This window comes from Xenopus laevis, chromosome 5L, assembly GCF_017654675.1.
Source record: "Xenopus laevis strain J_2021 chromosome 5L, Xenopus_laevis_v10.1, whole genome shotgun sequence".
Lineage (NCBI taxonomy): Eukaryota > Metazoa > Chordata > Amphibia > Anura > Pipidae > Xenopus > Xenopus laevis.
The window spans coordinates 110,498,935-110,521,377 of NC_054379.1; the positions used below are offsets into that span (position 1 = coordinate 110,498,935).

General features: G+C 37.1%; 1 protein-coding gene across 8 annotated transcripts in view; it reads left to right on the forward strand.

Annotated features, from left to right (window-relative positions):
* lpp.L (LIM domain containing preferred translocation partner in lipoma L homeolog) overlaps positions 1-22,146 on the forward strand; it is a 198,532-nt gene extending 176,386 nt beyond the window's left edge. For 7 of the 8 annotated variants that reach the window (XM_041562334.1, XM_018262136.2, XM_018262140.2 and 4 more), the window contains 3 exons: positions 11,030-11,208; positions 18,262-18,382; positions 18,463-22,146. In XM_041562334.1, coding sequence (XP_041418268.1) covers positions 11,030-11,208; positions 18,262-18,382; positions 18,463-18,591 — 429 coding nt within the window. In that variant the 3' untranslated portion in view covers positions 18,592-22,146. 8 annotated transcript variants of the gene reach the window in all.
* The last annotated feature ends 297 nt before the right edge of the window (positions 22,147-22,443 follow it).

Sequence of the window (22,443 nt, forward strand, 5' to 3'; positions counted from 1 at the left end):
GACATAATTTAGATATACTTAAAATTGTTTTGTTCTAAAAGTGTTACATTTTTGTGCAGTAAAAAACTAAAAATGTGAATAATACTTCAATATTAATTTGTCCTGCCATTACATTAAGGAGCTCTGTCTCAATCCTAGTGCACTAGGATACAACCTACAGTAGCTCGTTTCGTATCGATAGGATACTTAATCATATGATTAAGTATACTATCGATATGAAACGCGTTAGGTTGTATCCTAGTGCACTATAATAAATAAAGTACCTTTTAACTGAAAAGTTTGCCTGGAAGATTGGTCCTTGGAAGTGCCTGTTCAATTTTTCTATACGGTTATCCGCTCCTTCAGTTGAAGGTTCAGGGCGGTGCACCTGGGCCCCTTCTCTATACCGGTGAGTTCTTTACCTTGAGACCTGAGAGATTTACTGCATTATTTTTACCTACTAGTGTTTATGATTCTATTTTAAAAAAAATAAAAATAAACCTACATTAAACCCAATAGGCTTGTTTTGCCACTAATATGCATTAATTATATTTTAGGATCAAGTACACATTACTGTCTTATTATTACACAGAAAAAGTTGTTTAAAAAAAATGCAATTATTTGTTTAAAAGTTTATGGGTGAGGACCTTCCTGTAATTTGGATATTTCTGAATATCGGGGTTTCTGGATAACAGATCCCATACCTGTGTTGGTAATTTATTTTGGCAAATATGTGAAGTATTAAAAATATGAAATGCACAGAAGAACAAAAAAACGGAAAACACTGGTGGCTTTGCTAAACCCTTGGAATATTTTTGTTCTATTAATTTAAGTCTCCAAATTGTAGAAACAGGGTTGTTTGAAACCCTTTCAGTGAAGTAGTCACATGCATTACAAGGCCATGAACAAGGAGCAGTAACAGTATCATCTTTTTTTTTTTTAATTTTGAATCCGTTGAGCCTGCAATTTTTTATAATTAATTTTGATACATATCATTGTTTTAATAAGATTTTTCATTCCCGTAATTTGGTTTATGTTAATCTGACTTGATGCTGAAGATTCACTGGTTATCTTTCTTGAAGTATATGCCTTTAGGAAAGGTTATGCGATATTGAATTAGCAAATCTGCACTGGCGTACATATCATCTTCATTTTGGTAGTATGTGTCCTCAGATTGTAGGCTTCTGTATGAGAAATCATTCATTATTATGTAGCCATTTATTGTAGTGACTGCTGCATTCACACAGTAATATCCCATACCTGTACTAATTAAAAACTCCTTCCGTTTATTTTTATTTATTTTTTTGGACATTACTATTCTCAGGACAGACAAAGATTTCCTTTCTCCGGGCCACTTAATGTTCAGGCCCGGATTTGTTGCTAGACCACAAAGGCCCGGGCCTAGGGCGGAAGGACTGTGGGGGCAGCATGCCACCCAGCCGCATTCTAAAAAGCACTAATCGCCAGTGCTCCGGCGCATGCATGCATGGGCTCCAGTGGGAAGGTAGGGGGTTGCGTGTGAAAATTGGTTGGCGCTAGGACCCTGCGTAGCAATGACGGGCACTAGGACCCTTCGGCACGGCCTCGGGGCACCACATCTGGACTTGCTAATGTTTCTGCAAAAAAGGGGGGGAGTAGTGGGAGCACTCTAAGTATAAGTAAAGATATATTTAAATACATTGGAAGTACTACTGTTCTGGCCAAATTAACTAGCCATTGTGGCTTTTAAGAGAGAGCCCGTGCCCAAACCAACATCCATTTTTAAAGGCATGTGGCCACATTTAAAGGGACAGGTGTGGGGGGCTGCTATAACCACAGGAAGCTTGGCCTGCAGCTTAACTGCTAGACTTCCAACAGAATAACTCTGCTACAATACAAGAATGCAAAAAAAAAGAAGGGGGGTTGTGGGAGCACTCCAAGGCCAAGTAAAAATATAATTACATACAATGGAAGTGCTACTGTTCTGGCCATATTAACTATAAGCATACGAAAAAGGAGGGGCATTGATCAATGCACATTCCCTGGTCATCTGTCTTAAAAGTTATTTAGTATCTATGGAAGTGCACTAGAGGTAGATAGTAAGGGACCACCATATGGGGTTTATCTTGACGTGGTATTGTGGCTTACCAATTTTATGATCATAGCTTTGTAACCAAAAACATGCACTTGCATAGATACTAGATTACTTATGAGACAGGACCAGGGAATGTGCATTGACCAATCCCCTCTCCTTTTTTGTATGCAACCTAATGTTTCTCCTAAACCATTTCAATACTAGAAGGAATTGAGTCTTACAAACTGCTTCAGAATGTTACTTTTTGGCCTGTTCTTTTGTTGAAACATTATACAGCCTTGATAAAAATTAGCTTTGGTGCTTTTCATTTGCCAGATTAGTATTTGTAATATGTGCCTCACCAAAAGCAGTCTCACTCTGGTTGCCGCTTTTCAGGATAGCTTAAATTTGTGGATAACGGTACACGCTAGAAGCACCAATGGACCATTGGTATGGCAGTTTTTTAATGGACTGGCAGTATATTGTATGAAAACTGCCTGCATGTATCTCTGTGTGGGCATGTACCAACATTATGCAGCATTTTTAGAAATCTTGACATTTTTATTATAAAAAAAATAGTTGTCAAATTTTCTTTTCAATAATTTTGACCTGGACACCAAACTGTTTATGTCAAATATATAAGATAAAGAAGGAAGAAACTAATAGAGTGACATTTTGTATTAGACATACAGCAGAAAAAAATGTTTTATTGGTTTAAAGTACAAGAAAAGCCTCAGGCAGATGTACTGTAATGCAACACTCACAGCAATTAAGCAACCATTTGGGAATGTGGATGAACATTAACCTCTTCTGCCTTTTATGATTGTTCTTTGGTATGTGCATGCTCCACTGTAGTGTCACCCAATGACCCAATACAATTCCTTGGATTCAGGGATATGCACTCTTCTGCTGCTTCTGAACAACAGCCCCCATTTACCAAAGAGTTGGCGTTTTCTTCAGGTGAAGGACAATCCCCAAATAAGTCGACATACTGGAAAACCATCAGTGTATTATCATCAATGTTTTTGCAGTGCCAACACACATGTAGAATGTTGAGCATATCTATTTACAGTATAGTTGCTATAGCAGCAGTGTGTAACTTTAATACACGTTTTATAATAACTTTATTGTAGCAACCTTTGAGTTGGCAATGGAGAACATCTGTCAAAACTTAGTAGTAGTGGTGCTTCCACTCAGTAGGTTCTTAACTTTGAGCTTGCTTAGGTGTTGTACTCTTGCCCAGCTCCTCTTAAAGGTAGGGATGCACCAAATCCACTATTTTGGATTCGGCGGAACCCCCGAAATAATTGGCTGTATACTGAGTCTGAACCCTAATTCGCATATGCAAATCAGTGAGGAGGAGGCAAAAAGAGAGCAATACATATACAAATAACTTAAAAAACATAGAACATTTATAATGAATGTATAATGCAAAATTGTGAATTATGTTTTTTCTTTTATTAGGCAAAAAATCTTTTTTTGTGTTGACATTTCTTTTAAGCTTTTCTCAAATGGGTTCTTGACAGATTTTTAAATTGATAGGCTGCAAGAGCATAAACAATATTCAGACTGATGCTGAAATAATGTCGTTCTCATTTAATTCAAGGCATTTCTTTTAACTGGTTCAGGATATTTCATTGAAGTGGTTGGCAAGGAATGGATTAATATAGCACTGTCTGAGATGTAACACTACATATACTGCACACGCCCACTCTGTACTACATTTAAATGTGATCAGCAGGAGATGTACAAACCCATAAAAAAAAACCTGTACTCTATGCATAATTTTCAAGCTGCAGTACTTAACTATAAATCATACTGACAGTACAAAGGAATTCTTCTGAAGTTTGGAACTAGGAGTGAACGTTCCTCCCTCTAACAAGAAAAGTAAATGCATATGAAAAATGCCACCACTAATGTGTTATCAGGTTTAGGATTATGTTGGAATCCTGGAAAGAATGAATTTACAGACAGATGTGTTGCTTTTATAATGGCCCATTACAATACTTAATTAACTTTAAAGACCTATGAAATTTTGTATAAATGTTTTATTGAATATTTATCACCTGAAATTCAATGTGCTGTTTTTTCAGTAGAAGTACAGAAATACATAATGTGTGTCTTCTATAAGATTAAGCCAGAGGTAGATGCTTTAGGTACTAAATAGAACCAGTAACACCAAAAAAGATACCTATTGATTATGGAAGCACAAAATCCAGCATTCAGATTAGGATGCAGACACACGCAATGCTAGCAATTTATTTTATTTTTGTTTGGAGGTTTCTCATTTTGTTCCCAGTTGATGCCATTTTATTCCCTCAGATCTGAGTTTGAAAATAAGGGGTTGGGTTTAGATACAATTCAGTTTTTTGACTAATCATTTGTGTAGGATTACACAAACTTTAGCATGCCCGAATTCTTATTTTAAACTAACATTATTTTTGAAATTATTTCGGTCTTTAAAATGCGTTGTTGACTTTTGAGTTAACTTTTAGTATGATGTTAAGATGATATTCTCTAACAATTTGCAATTTTTCATTATTCGTTTGCAATTTTTTACATTATTGTTGTAAAACTGTAACAGTATTTAGCTTTTGATTTAGTAGTTATCCACTTTGCAATTTTAGCAGTCTGGTTGCTATGGACCAAATTATCCATGCATTGATTTGAATAGGAGACTGGAATATGAATAGGAGAAGGCCCAAATAGAAATATGAGTAATAAGTAGCAATAACAAATGTGCACTTTTTTTAAACCTCAAATGAACCCCCAACTCGAATGGTTTCTAATAAACAAGAAACTCAAATGGAAAAAACGCGAATCAGAGAGTTTGGGGTTAACAACACAAAAACTGAAATCGCTCGAATTGATTGAGTTTTCAAGCGCAACCCTCCGAAAAAAACTTCATCAACATCATGAAGGCTATTAACTTCTTCAAATGGTTCAAGGGACCTCTGCCATTGACTCTGACAGGTTTTAGATGATGTATTTTTGAATTCATGCTATTTACAGGGTTGGGGTATAATAAATCTCTAAAATTCTAGATTTTTTTTTTATTAAACCTGAAAAATCCTTTTTTGAATCAAAATTTTCCTCAAAATTTTAACATAGAAGTTTTCGTGGAAAACACAACTTGAACCTCAATGAATCTGCCCCTAAATGTGTAGCCTTACAGAGCATTTGATTTTTAGATGGGGTCAGTGACCCCCATTTGAAAGCTGGAAAGAGTCAAAAGAAGAAGGCAAATAATTAAGAAACTATTAAAAAAAAGGCCAGTTGAAAAGTTGCTTTGAATTGGTCCCTCTATAGCATAAAAAAGTTAACTCAATGGTAAAGAACCCCTTTAATGTAAAAATATTTTCTTTCATGCTGAATTCTTGATTTTTATTGCATCATGTCTTGCCATCACAATATTAAAGGGGTTGTTCACCTTCCAAACACTTTTTTCAATTTAGTTGTTTTTAGATTGTTCCCTAGAAATAATGACTTTTTCCAATTACTTTCCATTATTTATTTCTTACGTTTTTTCCAAAATCTAAGTTTAAAGTTGAATGTTCCTGTCTTCTGGTGTTTGAGTCTGGCAGCTCAGTGATCCAGGTGCAGATTCTGAACTGTTACAATTTTGCAACATTTAGTTGATACATTTCTCAGCAGCATCTCTGGAGTATTAGCAACAATTGTATCAAGTCTAACAGCTGCCTGTAATGAAACCCAGAGATTCTGCTCAGCAGGGACAAAGATAAGAAATGTATCAACTAAATGTATCAATTTAGAACAGTTTACAGGATCGGCGACCCCCCCCTCCCAGAGCTGCTTCAGAAGGAGAGAAATGACACTTTATACTTCAATATTAGAAAAACCGTGACACATAGAAAATAGAAAGTCATTGGAAAAAGTCATTATTTCTGGTGATCTATCTGATAACAACTAGTTGTTTGAAGGTGAACAACCCCTTTAATGTACTAAATAAGGTCCTCAGTACTGGATGGGCAGCTGGGGCTCGACTCTTCCCTTGTTGTCCATGTTGCTTCCTGAACTGTGCAGCCTCGTCCTTCTCCAGTCATGGACTCCTTTCATCTCCTTACAGATATGGGTCGACTGCTTCAGGCTCACAGGTTACAGCATTGTTGCTTAATCTCTAATGCCAAATGCAAAAGGAAAGATTTTTTTTATACTGGATCATTTACTGGTCATCTTTTGCTTTATCTGTCTTCTAATTTATAATACTAAGTGATGTTTCTGGAAAACCCACACAGAGGGGAGTTTTTTTTTGTTTTTTAAACTGGCTTAATTGAGAACACAATTTTTTTCTGTAAAGTCACACAGCTGTTTACTTGATACAGAGCTGCTTCTTGGGATCTGGCAGAATTATGAAGATTCACACTTGGCAGATGGAACCGACTTCCTCCTCTGTCAACAGACATGGAACGGATCTAGATGTTTCATTTTTGTGCAAGGGTTTGTGTCGACAGTTGGAACCAGGGTGCAAATGGAAAATCCTGCTATGTTCTGTAAATATTGCATGGATTTCAATCTTTAGGCTATCCAGATGTAGTGAAATACAACTCCTAGTACTCACCCGTGCAGCAGCTGAAGAGTTGGGTTTGGTAGTTTTGTATTAAATTGGAAGACTGCTCCATTGATATCCTTGCACTGTAGGTGGCTTCCTGCTGGAGACTTGCCATTTTCTTTTCTGGTGAAGGATGCAGGAGCATCTACTGTTCTATTTGCGCATTTTATATACAGCAAATACCTTGCTTAGAATGTAAACAGTTGCTTTTAGGTGTAAGCCACAACACAAGCAAGTTGAATAGATCCGTTTTTCATACATTTCACATCCCTTCTCCCTACCCTGATACTCTATAAGTGCCTGCATGTCACTAGGTGCTGGAGATACGCTACAGGTAATATTCAGGTAATAGCGGTAAAATATATTTGGTATAGTAAGGCTGAAATTTATTTTCAAAAAAGGTGGCAACACTACACAGAAGACATTGTGCAGATCTGCTGTTTGACTAGGATAAATCTGGATATTCAGCTTGCAGTCTGGCTGAGGCTGCTATGAGCCATAGTTCAGAAGCACCCGGGGAACTACAGATTGCCTGTCTCTGGTCCAGATGCCATGTTACTCTTGCCCTTAGTTTGTGGTCTGGCTTTTGAAAGTAAAAACATTTGAGACAGCAAATAGCTGCTTTCTGCAGAAGATGTCTTTGATCATAGGAAAGATCTCACCTCAGCTTTGAAGCGGCTATTTATTTGTTATATTTTTGGAAAGGACATGCAGAAAAATGAATCACCACCCATGGGCAAATAAAACAAACATTTTGTTCTATTCTAGTAAGCAGGGAAAAACTCAGGTGAAGGCAAATTTTGTTTTTCCCCTTCGAGCAGCATATGGAGATATCTGTAATTCCAGGAATGTTTTATCTTTGGCTGGAAGGGAAACCTTTAACAGGATTCCGTCCCTGTCTGGCATGTCTGAGACTTTTCGTATTATTTAAAGCCTTTAGCTGCAAAGCACTAACCCTGAATGCAATAAATTGATTGCACTTCCCCGAAAAGCCATAAATTTAACTCCCTTTGGTGCCTACAGTCCTTTTTACAGCTGTCTTCAGATATTATTATGGATAAGTTCCAGTCTATTTCTATCCTATTTTTAGATTTCTGTCACAACATGTGTAATATATGCTTAGGTATAAACGCTTGCAGTTAGACAGATGAGCAAAAAGGTCCATAAAAGGATAATAGCGCTAAAATATAAGTTGCTGTTACCTAAAAAGAATATACTGTAACATGAACAGATACATTGAACTTGATGTCCATATGCTAAAATTCCTCCAGTGTTAAGTTCAAATCATCTAACCATTATATAAATGCAATATAATCATTTTAAAAGTATGTTCCACCATGCAAAATACCAAACTCTTTAAATGTTCTGTTATTGTAATGTTAAAAAATGTACAAACTGGGACTGTCCACCAGATAAATACCCTGATTCTCCCATAAAGAAGAAATAAAGATAAAATCACTGGGTGGGAGAGCTGCTGAATTGTGTGGCACCCGCAGTTATTTTAAAGTGGCCATACACAGTTTGGCGATGTCTCTAAACAAGCGGATCGCTCCCGTTATGCCCATATTGATATTGGGCTGATCTGATCGTGGGCTCTAGGGTCCAGCAGTAACCAAGGTTATTAAAGGGCCAGCAATTCTGAAAAAAAAAACAGGAGCGTTGTATGAAATTAACTATAAAATTTCGGTTTACCTCATAGTGCATGTTTAGGGTTAGATTAAATTAAATGTTGTCATACACAGAACTCTTTGGAAACCCTGAGTGCACTGGAAGCCATAAAAACCCATGGAGGATCACATCTTTGGGCTGCTCTTCTAGTTCCAGTAGGGCTGTAGAGTCCACATTTGCGTAGCAGCTAACATGATCCTTTTTGTATATGTACAATGTTATTAGTACTTAAATGTACATTAACAGAGGTCAGATATCATTAATGGCTCTCTACATTGTTCTCGTGTAAAATATGAAAAAATATTTGATTTCATTGTGTTGCCCAAACAGATAAAACTTTTAAAATGAACATCGTTTTGCTTTCCTTTTAGCTTGAGACATACTAGTAGCTTCTTCCTTTTATCACTTAGGAGGCCAGGTTACCAGTCTCGGGGTCCATCTGAAACTCTCCTGTCTGTGATATTCAGTTTATGTATCTTAGGATACTTTAGAATGCTTAATCCAACTTTACCGATATATTTGGGAGTACTATGACTTGTTATGAATAAGGATTTAATTTCTTTTTATTATATTTCCTTTAACCAGAGAGGTTATAAGCTCTGCTGGAGCCTAGTGTGCTCTGAAACAAAATGAGTTTACTTAATGTTGCACATAGAAATGTGCTTTTGTCTTGTAAATTCATATCACGATCTTTACTACTGCTTCTTACTTCATCCCAGTTAAGATCCTTGTGTGTAACCGTCCATCTCCAAGGCAACATCATACACCGTGTGAGCGTCAAGTTTGTTGTGTCTCTGTTATTAAGTGTCCTCTATGACAGAGCAAATGATTAGCCCAGCGTCCAGAATAAATGTTCTGCATTCCCTGCCGACAATGAAGCAATAAACAAATCAACATGGCAGAAAAACAAGTGCCAGCAAACTACAAGGGGATGATGTCAAAATGTAATTTATAAACACCAGGCAAAGACAGAGGAAAGTTCTTTAGTCGATCACAAAAACTGTATTTGGGGGGCAGTCATTACATTTACATTGGCAACAGTGAACAGGTTAAAATCGACTCTTGTGAACAATAGCTGCAATATCTTTATGAATGTGATAATTAGTTTTAAAACCCAAATTGGTGGTTTCAAGCTTTGCCGTTAGTACTGTTGGGAACATCTGATTACAGTTAGAAGCACAATTAATGCTGTGTTTATTAACTTGCTCTTTTATGATATAGTGGGGAAAATATCTGCGCCTCAAATATCAGACTTGACTTGATGTTGCCTAACTTATACAATATTGCCATTTATTTCATTGTTTAAAGGACTGTGCTGCTCTTTTAACATACAGAGGTTCAGTAATTATCGCTTAAATTGGATGATTTACTATGTCCATTCCATGCACCTCTAGGCCAAATAATGACATGTCTGTTGCAAAACCCCAGCAAATAGACCACATATTAGACATGTTTCCATTAATAATGAAGGCCACTCTAGGATGGTGCCAGCGAGTACAAAATAATAAACACAGGTTCCTGCACCATGATGTTCTTGTTGTGATGGTAGTTCAAAGTGAAAAATCCTTTTGCTGGTACTCTTGCTTGAACAGCATGCTCATGGAAGAAGATTTTATGGAGCGTACTGCAGTTTAACATTTCAAAGGAGAGGCAGATGTGGGGGGCAAGGTTTTGGCCAGAGATGTAAAGGTTTGCCCGGTACTGTGCTGCCCAGCAGAATAAAACTAAATTCATAAACTTCATTATAGTCATATTCTCCGCCAGTTTTCAGGCCAAAGATAATGTACAGGGATTCTGGCACACCCATATATTTAAGTACAGTGCCCAGCTTAAAAAAAAAATGAAAATCATTTTGGCAAAGAAATTTACCAAAAACTGGGCCAAAAAGTCTGCTTTCAGGTCAAAAGATGTTGAGCTAGGTATGTTAACCAGGTAAGTATGTGAAATAAGTTCAGTGAGTATATTCTGCAGCTAACTCTTAGTACTTTGCCAGCATTCCTTTCTTAATATTTTGTAGATGGTTCCTTTTATACTTGAGCATATAGATAAAATGTAGTTGGTATATCATTTTAATAAGTAAAGCGAAAATATATTTTTATGATTTGATGTCAAATGCCAGATGTTCTGTTTATGTAATTTTTTAGTTAGTTGGTAGGCATTCAGTATTGTGTCTACCAACATGTCCCAGAAAAACCTAGCTCTTGCTATGCTATATACCTTTTGCAAAAAACTATACAACATTTGCTGTGGATTTTCCAACAAACTTGTCACAGCACACAAAACCAAGAACCCATACTATAGTGTTGGCCAGCTGCTACAAGCACTTGGTCTAACCTACCTTATGAAGCTGACCAATGCTAGAAGCACCAATATGTGAACATTTGGTCTACCCTATGTTATCAAGTTGACCAGCTGTTAGAAAAGATAATAAATCATTATATGCACTCCAACAAAAGAAAAAATATTTCTAGTCTACACTTTCAGCCTTGTTAAATAATTGCTACAAGAAAATGTATTTTTAGTACCACACTGTGGGCAAAATATGTAAGCTCACTTCTCATGTCAAGGTCCCTCGTTGTATGTGAATATTGGTGTATTTATACGGCTGTGCATTCAAATATCAAGTACATGTTGTTACATTTGTCTCTGGAGCAACATTTTTGCTTGGTACAATATAATGTCCGCCGTTACCATGTGTTTCTGGAATACTTGTCTGTGTTTCAGATTTTCACATTAAAGACTGATTTTTTGTTTTTCAGCGTACCCTCGAGAAGTGCAACGTTTGTGCTAAGCCAATCATGGAGAGGATCTTGAGAGCCACGGGAAAGGCCTATCACCCTCACTGCTTCACCTGCGTAGTGTGTTTCCGTAGCCTGGATGGAGTTCCTTTCACTGTCGATGCTTCTGGACAGATTCATTGCATTGAGGATTTCCATAAGTATGAATTTCATTTTCACATGCACACATTTCTTTGTAACATTTTTGTGTTCTAAGTTAAGTCTGTGCCTTATGTGTGCCTGTGTAACCTCAAAAGTCTATGCCTATGTAGGTTTCTCTGTGTATGTTCCGCAATTCTGTATGTTTGCTATCTGGACAGCCAACTGATATTTCTCCACTCTTGCTATTAGTTGGGCATTGTGCCTGCAACTGCTATGACTATGGGAAAAACTGACATATACAGAGACGGCTGTACCATGCACATATCCTGAGTGCCAGAAGTACATATAGGCAGAAAGAGACATAGTTGCACAGATGGCCAAAAAGGCATTCACTGACAGAGAGGTAGAAAAGTGACACTTGCACTCAGACAGGCAGATATTCGACATGTTCAACTGAATGCTAAAAGAGAATAGTTGAGTTAAACAACCTGTTACACCATGACTTTGCACAATTCTTAATAAATACTTTGTTGCTCTCTGCATTATCGTGTAGATTTCCACTTGTATAACTACAACAGACATTAGGAAAATAGGCGACATTCTGGCATACATATAATGTTTCATCTGTAACTTAAAATTAAAATGTACAGACTGCTTGTGAAAGGGGCCTATTATAATATTATAAGCAATGATGCTGGGCGTAACCTAGGCCTCAGTCCTCAAACCTGCATAAAACCCAGCTCATGTACTTCTGGTTAGTGCCACATATGTCAGGACTAGTACACCTCATTACATAAAACTGCCATTCATGGCCTTTCACTCAATTTTTTCCCATTATGCAATATTTGGCTCAAACTTTAGTGCAGTGAAACAGAAGAAAAGGTCACAGTGCAGATTTATTATGTGCCATTATCAGGCCCTCCACAAGCAAAGCAAGGCTTTTTGTATCAGAAGAGATTTGTGTTAACGGATTACATTATTTTTATCAGGCTGTTAAAGGACCAGTAACAAAATTAGTTTGTATACATTGAAGTAAAAACACCAAGACAAATGAAACTTTAAAATCGCAACGCCTTTATTAAGAAATAACTTACCGAAACTCTGCATCCGCTCCTCTTCAGAAAAGGCGTCAGGGCGACGATACATGGTGCGGTGCTCGATTTCTCTACCCTGGCTGTCTCCTATAAGGCAGGGAGGAAAAATCGAGCACCGCACGATAGATCATGGTCGCCTTTTCTGAAAAAGAGCACAAGCGGAGTTTCGGTAAGTTATTTCTTAATAAAGACTTCGTGATTTTAAAGTTTCATTTGTCTTGGTGGTTTTTTTTTTCAATGTATACTAAAGAATGTATTTTTTTTTTTTTTAATTGATGTTACTGGTTCTTTAAGCCTCCCCTTTAACTTGCATTGTTAACGGTTAGGATCAGTTTTAGAACTCAGCAACACATTTCACTGCACTGAATGTAGTTCATCAGCTCAAACCTAAATCAAAGGAAAGTCGAATTGCTGAGGATATCTCTGGTTTGATCTATAGAAAATGTTCCCCTAGGTATAACATTGTCTTTGTGCTTTTCTGTATATGAGCTCTGCTAGCTGCTGCTCCTGAGGTGACACTGGCCTGCCTATGTGTTGAGCATGTAAACTATATCTTAATGTAAAGGCCCTACATGTCCTACAGCTTGAGGAGGTAAACCATACTCAGAATGAGTACTTGCAGATCACACCAACACTATTAGTCCTTTTTACCAGAAGGCCTGCATGTAATAGTGGCTGTATTCCTTTGCTTGACTGCATTTGGAACCTCTGTATGACTGACTCTGTGCTGTCCTTTCAGAAGCAATAATCTGCCCTCTTTCTACTTGTTCAGCATTAAAATCACAAGCCATAATAATGTATATTTTCAGGTCTGCTTCCATAGAGGATTTAATTAGCAGCAAGCAAGCTCTTATTTTATTTAGCAAGTTGCTTTAGTGTGTGCCAAGAAATTCAGCATTCAATAACCTTGTAGAGTCATAGTTAGTAGTAATTATAATATTATACACAACTGTAATAATTATACAATCTACATACAATCTATAAGGGCCAACCAGTATTACTATCTTGCCCCTACCTTGACTGCAATCAAGAGAAACCCCTAGCACTTTTTGTTTTGAGAAAGAGCTTCCCTCCTCAGCTATACCCATTTTGTAATGGAATACAATAAAGCAGAGATATAGATTATGTTAAAGATCAGAATCCCTATGGCCAAAGTGGAAGGGCAAGAAGAAACAGTTCTGCACTCATGGGTCTATGGCAAATAAATCAGAAATATTTATTATTATTATTATAATAATATAAAAAAAATGCTTGTGTATAGAGTGTATGAAAAGTTTACATAAGTCTGCACTTGAAATAGTTCTGTGTTTTTGTGGGGACCCACAAGGCTGTTGCAAGAGACAATGTAGCTTATTTACACACTGAGAAAATTGCCTTAGGAACTCATAGAAACCTATATGCAATTAGCTTTAATTAGCCAGCATAATTGTAGTAACCGATAGCATAAATAGTTCCACAACTATTATTTTCCACAATGGAGCATTTATGACCAGTTTTAGTAAATGAGCCTCGGCATGTTGATTATTTTCACAGTGCCCTTCTGTTGGATGGATTCTACCATTTGATAAACTTAGATCATTTATAAAGGTATGTGTGCATGCTGCAAAGCATCAGTCACTATATCTTGAGCAGCACAATTAGTGTGTGTTAGCATCAGTTGAGGATGTCAGTTTAATTTTGGATTCTATGTGAATTTATGTAGACAGGTTTATGCAGTAATTTTGGTCTGTTTAGTCTTTTGAAAATCTCTTGGGTCAATGCCCATATATAAATTAAATCAAAGCTGAAGAACAAAGTGAATACGTTTTGTAAAACTGCAGCTTGACAAGGGACAGAGGATACAAACTGAGAACTTCATGATACTGCTCTGTCCCTAGAGTAAGGTCATTGAAATGGGATTGGAAACAAATTTAGTACTAAAGTTGTATGCGTTGATGTTCAGGACTGGGTGGCTAATTTCTGCTTAGATACATGTTGCATAAAACTAATCTTTGTTGAAAGATTCAGCAGAATACCAAACTGAATGAACAGGAAGGGAAAAAGCGGAGAAAACATTTTTTACTTCCTTGTTTTGTGACCGTTATGTGATTTCCCTTCCCGCCCATAATTTGCATATGCAAATAAGGATTTGGTTCGGCCAGGCTTGAAGATTCGGCCATATCCGAATCCTGCTGAAAAAGGTCAAGTCCCAAACCAAAGCTGGAATTTGGCATATCCCTAGTTTTCCTTTGTGGGGGGAGCTATGAAATGAACCTAATGTTCTGCTATGTGGTGGTTAATGTCAGTCAGTTGACATCAATGGAGAGTACAACTTTGTACATTTTGACTTTTTGTAATTAAAAAAACTCACATTAAATTAAAGGAGAAGAAAGGGGTAATTATAGAATTCAGTACACATTGACTGATCTGGGTAAGGTCTGCTGAAATGCTGTCATTGTTTTGCAAAGATCTACAGTTGCTTGAGTACAGAGAGGCTGAGCTCATTGCAACTCCTTCACCATTGTGGGGGCCATCTTGCTAAATGCCATTACTTTGTTATGCATATGTGCGACGTTTCTTCTTCAACCCATCCCAAACACATTGCTGGAAAGCACATAAACTAAGTAAAAATAATGCATGCACAGGGCTTGGACATAAGAAAATGCACATGTACTAGCCACGGGTCAGTAGGTGGGAGTGCGCTGCAGTTTACTGACATAGACCATGTCTAAAAGGATAGACAGAAGGAATTCTTGGATTTAGACTAAAAAGGACACAATGAAGCAGCACTGTAAATTTTAGAAAAAAACACTTTACAGTAATCCTTTAGATCTGTGTATTTGCTTTTTACCTTTACTTGTCCTTTAAAACAGGATTTTTTCCAAGTAGCACAAATTTGATTGTTAGATGTATAACAATCACAAAACTTTGAAATATAACATTTTTATTAAAACCAAAAGAAAATACAGTACAATCTAGATCATTAAAGCTATATCCTTAATTTGCCAGAGAATGCTAAGCCGTAGATTTATATAAATCTACAACATTCAGCCTGGGACCTCACAGAAGAAGATTATAAATGACAAATATATTCATATCAGTTTCCAATAGGTGTTGTTACATCTGCATATACACTGATTGCATATTGTTGGAGGGCATTTATGATAATCTGTAATTCTGCAGAATACCATTAATTTAGTCATATACTTCCTTTATTTAAAGGCAACAGATAATTAGATTTAGAGCATGAGATTCCCGAGGCTGCTAGTCCACATTACAGCCTTCAATTACAGCAGGATATCAATACTGACATCTGTAAGTTTATATCTTGTTGGGTTCTCTTAGAATTCATGGGAAAAAGCCATTAGAAGCCCCTGACAGAAATGACTTGAGACTGATGCTAAAAAATATCTTCTCAACTGCCATCAGAGAGGAAGAAAGTTTTGTTTTATTCAACTCTTTCTACTCCAGTGTAATGACATGGATGAATCCTAATGAGAAAAGCAGCACAGCATGGTTCCTCTTTAGCCTGTCTGCAGAAGGCTTCTCCAGTTCCAATATAGTATGAGTAAAGAACATCCATGTTACAGCTTGTTACACGTGAACATCCAAAGTACACACTGTGAAGCTAACTAAAGAAGTATATTCAAAAAGAAAGTAATCAACTGCACCACCAAATATTTTACCAGACCTATGTCTGTTTTAATAACCTGTCATTTACCATGTATCCTTATTTGACCCATATTTATTTTAATATTTCCCTAATTCCATTTTCACCTATAAAATTTGCTCCCTGTGCTCAAAGGAAAGAAATCTGTGTTTCTCTGCAGCTGTTAGGACATACCTGTGTATAATTCACCCTACCCTCAGACTGGAGCCACATCTTCATACTGCATTAGAGACACTGGCCATATTCTCAGCCTCTGCTGCCATTACTCATGTATTATTTTACTCGTCTCCAACAACACGAAGCATAATCTGCATCCCATACTCCAAATTGCTCAGCTGAATCATTCTGTTGTCTAGTTATGTGCAGCTGGATTGCTGGCTGTCTGGGGATAGCCGCTCTAGCCCACCAAAAAAAATGTTTGAGAAACACTTGTTTTCTATCTGTCATCTTTCACCTTTTGTCATCTTTTTAGTCTTGTGTCAGGGACTGATTTGCTAACATTCAGATGTTTTTCCAACTAGGAATTTGAGTAAAACTTTTTTTTTTTTTTTTAATTACAATGTTGAAAATATTTCACATTTTTATTTCATGTTTAAGAAAAGTTGAGTCGGGTGAAACCATTTTTCTTGTTTGACAATTTTATTTTTATTGAAGCATTGTTTGATTTTCCCCTCTGGATTTTTGGTCTACATTCTCTGGGGGGTATAAACCATTATAACGTTCTAAAATTAAAGCTAGTTACTCAATCATCAGCTGACCAAATTGTATTGATACTTAGATTCATCTTGATTGCCTGTAGCATCTAAGCCTCACTGTATATATTGCACATTAACATGACATGGTCAACACAGAGTTTCAAATGAAAGTTACAAAACAACAACTAGGGCTGTGGCCCTCGGAGAGACTTTATCTCCAATTGACAAACTTAGAACAGTGGTGAATCTTACTAGAAATCCTGTCTTCAAAAATGACTCCAAGAATGGTGCAACAAGTCACAAAGGAAGTCATAAAACATCCTAGCAGATCATCCAATTTAGACTTTCTAGCATCGGCTGTGTTCATCACTCCACAGTAAAAAAGAGGATGGACAAAAATTGGAGTAAAAACACTGAAACCACTGCTATCCAAAAAAAAACAAAAAACTCATGGATGATCCCCATGCCTTTATATTGCTTTATAGATCGATGAGTCAAACGTGGATATTTTTAAAAGCCCATCTAAAAGCAAATGCTCTGCAAGGATGGAATTGTATTGTTATTGCTATTTTTTATTATTCCTCTTTCTATTGAGACCCTCTCCTAGCAGGCCCGGACTGGCAATCTGTGGGTTCTGCTATAAGGTGCCATAGAAAGTCAGTATTTAGTGGGCTGTTGGGGGCTGTTTGGGCCTCTGTGTGGGCTGATTGGGCCTCTGTGTACCTGAAATGTCATGGCCTATTTTAATTCTCAGTCTGGACCTGTCTCCTAGTCACATTTAAGTTTATTATTCAAATCAATGCATGGGGGAGAGAGAGAGCTGCTGAATAAAAAAAACGAAATAACCCAAAAACTACGAATAATAAAAAAAAAAAAATGAAAACTACCTGCAAATTGTCACAAAATGCCACTTTCTGCATCTTGCTAAATGTTAATTTAAAGTGTTGCCTGATATAGTGACTATGCTACATGACCAAATCATCCCTGGTGATGTTCCGTTCCGACACTGACAAATACAAGTAGCATTGTATACTCCAGATGGCATCTTAGCAGTGCTTTATAAAGAGGCAGAAGTATTTTTTACATACAAAATAATGAATCGAATATCATAAAAATAAAATACTGGCATTATTGTTATGAAGCTAAGTCTATTGCTCTCCTTCTTCATTAGTCCATTAAGAGTGGTAACAGGCACATTAAGGGAATAAAATGACACAACACTGTACTTTAAATGCATAAACGTTTGTATTAATACAAAGCATACCACAACTTACACGGCAACATTTCAGAACACTCAGATCCCTTTTTTCAAGTCATGAGCTCAATAGTATTAATTCACACCAATATAGGTTTTTAAAAGGTAAAACAGGAAGTCGTAGAAAGGATATGACACCATTATCAATGGTTAACATACGAATTTAACCCATTATTATTCCAACCAAGTACATATATCTCCAATGGCCAATCCATGTCCATTTCTGATGCCCCCCCCCCTAAAGGAGGCAGAGCAAAACATCAGGAACAGAGGAACTTATAACTTTCAATTATGAAAGTTGATGTAACTGTATTTATGATTCCTCCATACACTTAGTTATGCTTAACCAAGTGTTGGAATTGATGTTGTTTTTGCTAAATCTAGAGTTAATTAGTGCTTTATTTATTGTCTCATTTTAGGAAATTTGCTCCAAGGTGTTCTGTGTGTAAGGAACCCATAATGCCTGCTCCTGGCCAGGAGGAGACCGTACGTATTGTAGCTTTGGACCGTGACTTCCACGTGCAGTGTTACCGCTGTGAGGTTCGTATAGATAGTGGTAGTGTCTTTATATGTTCATATTCATTTAAAAGCATCTTAAATGATGGTTTTGCCATTTATAGGACTGTGGAAGTCTCCTGTCTGAAGGGGAGAATCAAGGCTGCTACCCCCTGGATGGGCACATCTTATGCAAGGCCTGCAATGCTGTTCGTATTCAGGCTTTAACTGCCAAGTCAAGCACCGACTTGTGAATGAGACGCACCTCAACTTGAATGTATAGAGAAGCATTGAGGATGTTCCTATCTACCCCCATGGTCTTCTGCCTTCCATGGCCAAATTGTTGTAGGCAGATATATCCAGCTATTGTAAACCTCTCTTCTCAACAGTATATTAAAAGCCATGTTTTCTAGTTATTTGACACAACCTTCATTTAAAGCACTAAAGGTTATAATGCATCTCATTTTAACCTCTTTCAGTCCAAGTGGAAAGTACAACTCAGTATATGAAACAATCACCTCTGGCTGTGAATGTGATAATGTCCTTGTTCTGCCTTAACTTTCATGGACAGACTATACTTCCCATCCCATCATATAGCCTTGAAACTAATAATGCTGCTTCTGTGTTTTCTCACAAAATACCAGCACTGCATTTCTTATGGTCACCCTCTTGTTTTTTACCACCTAGAGAAATGCTTACTCCTGATTTACTGTCTCATGGGTATAGGGATAATATAGTACCACGCACACATGTTAAGAGTAATGGGCTGGAGCTGTTATGTAGAACTAAATGACATCAACGAATTCTATATCAGAGATGACTGGATGTATTTACTGAGTTTTACTTCTAACTTTTTTTAGTTGCCTTTCATAGCTTAGCTCCTAGCTCCTAATATATTACACTCTGGCTGTAAGTGCTACCATCTTTTTTTATGTGATTTGATGTTCTTAACTGTGCTTTATCAGTGGTATGTGGTTATGATTATGCAAACAGACACTCACCTGACCACTGCTACACAGAACATGCAGAGTAGCATTTGTAATGCTTCATAAAATTGTGCTTCTTTATGGTCCAGAAATATGCAGAAATAACAGTGTGCCTTAAAATGACAGTCATGGAGTTACAGTCTCTGGACTGTGTTGCAAACAGATACATAATAATGCCAGGTAACCCTAGTAGGGCCTTTCATGACTCATATTCACTATACGGGCACAGTGTTGAACATTAATATTCCACCATTATATGTATATACTTTTGGTACCTGTTAAGGGCTTAATATATTGGTGGATTTAATGTTCCTACACTGAAATGGCAGAGGACTGTTTTTGATAGAAACGATAGCTGTCTACCAGGAAGTCATTCTGCAACTTTCTCTTTCTGAAAACTCTAAAAAACAAAAAGTCCACAAATCCAAATAAACTGTGCTCAGCAGCCACCTGTATCCACTCATGCAGTTTTGTTGTCGTCGGGAAATTGACAGATTATTATTATAGGCAGCAATAGAATGTTTTAGAAAGATGAACTACAGCTCAAAGAGCACGGCATGTAACAATATATTAAAGAACTAATATATTTTTTGTACACGGTTTCATTGTTAGAATAAAAAAAAAAAGTGCTAAATGTGCCAATATATATTCCTCTTTTATGCATAATTTATATGTAGTAGTTTTTTTCTGCTTAGACTCAATTTAGAGCAGACTAGTAGAGTATACTATCCAGTGCCACTCCAGTTGCCTGTGACAATTCATTGTTCCTATAGTAGTATACGGGTCATGTTAAATCATTGTGTACAGACGTTTTTTTGGCTTAGCCAACACACAGGGTTTACGGGGAAAGTGTTTCCTCAATATGGCTTGACCGTATTCAAATCTGTACGTCTGTGTTGATTGTGACTGCTGGGTTTTTCCAATGCAGCTGTGTCCTTGAAAGCATGGCCTTGTATCTGGAAGCAGATGGTCATGTTCTGAACATTCTGTGCCCACCTGAAAAGGAACCAAAGCTCCCTGGATGTTTATTATTTGGTCAACCGATGGCTAAAAATATAGCTATATATTCTTAGAGGATGAAAGGATTTCTGTGGAATTTATTGGAATTATTGCAGCTTTTTTTAGCTATGTTGGTCTGTATGCCACAAAGCTTATGGAGCATCATCTAACTTTACAGAAACCCACACACACTTTTATATATACTCATATCTATGCACACTAAAAAGCCAAATTCATATTCAACATTAGAACGCATCCTGTTATGGGAAGTCATTCTTATTTACTGTGACTGTTGATATGTAGACTTTATGCTTTATTGTTGCTATGGGGGGGATTTTATTTCCTTTATATTGGAGTATTAAGTGTAGAACAGAAAGATGAACCAAAAAACCAGCTCTGTTTGGTACAATTGTGGTATAATGGTACAGGCACAATCACGCAGCTTGCAGGGCTTTTGACTGAGCTGCTGGAGTTGGGAATCTCTGGGCAACACTAAGGGTTTGTGTTGAAGGAAGTCATTTAGCTACACTGAGTTGCTTACAGGGACATTAGCAGCTGGGACTGCACAAATTTTATTAATATTAATAATGACCCTGGGGCTCCTTGTCCTGCAGCCCAACAGTTCGGAACTATTAACTAATAACTTTATCACATGGATATACTATAATGGCCAGGGATGGGGCAAAGAAATTGGCCAGCATTACAACTTCTAAATTCTGTTAAAAATGTGAACATTTTGCCCTTACCTTTCCATTTCCTCAAATCTATGGATATGCAAAATGCTTCAGCTGCCAGAGTATATACGGATAATATGTTACTTGGCCTTACTGTCTAGAAAAACTTCTCCCGTAACATAGAGCTTATTTACAGCAGTCAGAGTTGTTATTTTTGCACAAATGCTGTAACACTAAACTGTGACCCTTATAAGCCAATAGTTCCAATGTGTTGCCTATTTGCACTCAACCTGGCAGTGTAACTTATTCAGCAATAACAAATAGCCATTAGCCACCCGTCTTGGGTATGTATTTATTAAAAGGGTTTAACGACATGGTACAACTCACTGCCACCCTTTTATTACCCAACTGTCAATCCCCCCATAAATCATTTGTTAAATACACCTTTAAATTCACAAATACTGTTGTAACGGTTGTTATTGCCTTAGAATTGTTTGATCCGTGTTAGAGTTTTATAATGGATTGTATATAGCTGTGTCACTGTCCCAACCTGCCTCGGCTAAAAAGCAAGGACAGTGGAATTGTCCAGTGTGCATGTGGCCATCATTAAAGTGCTTGTGAAAGTAATGCTCAGTTCCGCACTGTACTAGAATCTTCTTTCAGGTAGAGCAACACAGCACATCGTACAGGGTTAGTTCCCCTTTAACTAGACTGTGAGTAGGTTTTGTACAGCACTGTAGGCTGAGGAGCCTGAGCTCATTCAGATATTCGCCATACAAAGGAAAAATCAAAGATATCCGAAACAAAATGTTATGTAATCTGCGTGTTAATCATCCAAATGAGAATTGGGCCTTTGCACAGGATCCAGGCTGCACATGTGAAGTTCTTCTCATAGACACTAAGTGGCATCTTTATTAAAACGCTGAGCACAATGTGCTGGGAATAATGCATTTAATTGCTTTCGGTTGTGTATGAAATGATATGCTAATCAATGAAACCGCATTTGTGTCAAAATTACAATCAGTTCTCTCTGTACTGTTCTAATCTGATTTTATACTCTAAGAATCTTTTTTTTTTTTTTTATCTAGAATTGTTTTTTCTGATAAACAATATGCACAATGCTTCACATTAAATTTTCTATTTGCATTAAGTTATCGTTGGTTTAATTTTTTTTTTGCCTTTGATTTCATGTGACCTTTTTATTACCGTATGTACAGTATTTCATTGTTAAGTTTCTACTTTTGGCTGCATAAACTACTCCGTTCCATGTCTGCTAAAATTGACTTTAAACGAGACCGGAGGAAACTACAGCAGGCCTGCCCTGTGACAATGAAGTTGCAATGAGATGCGACTTCATCCAGTTTTCAGTTGGATGAAAAGGTTTGATTAGATAAATATAGGACTGCATTTGGAATACATGTAGCAAGATTATCTAGATGGTTGGATA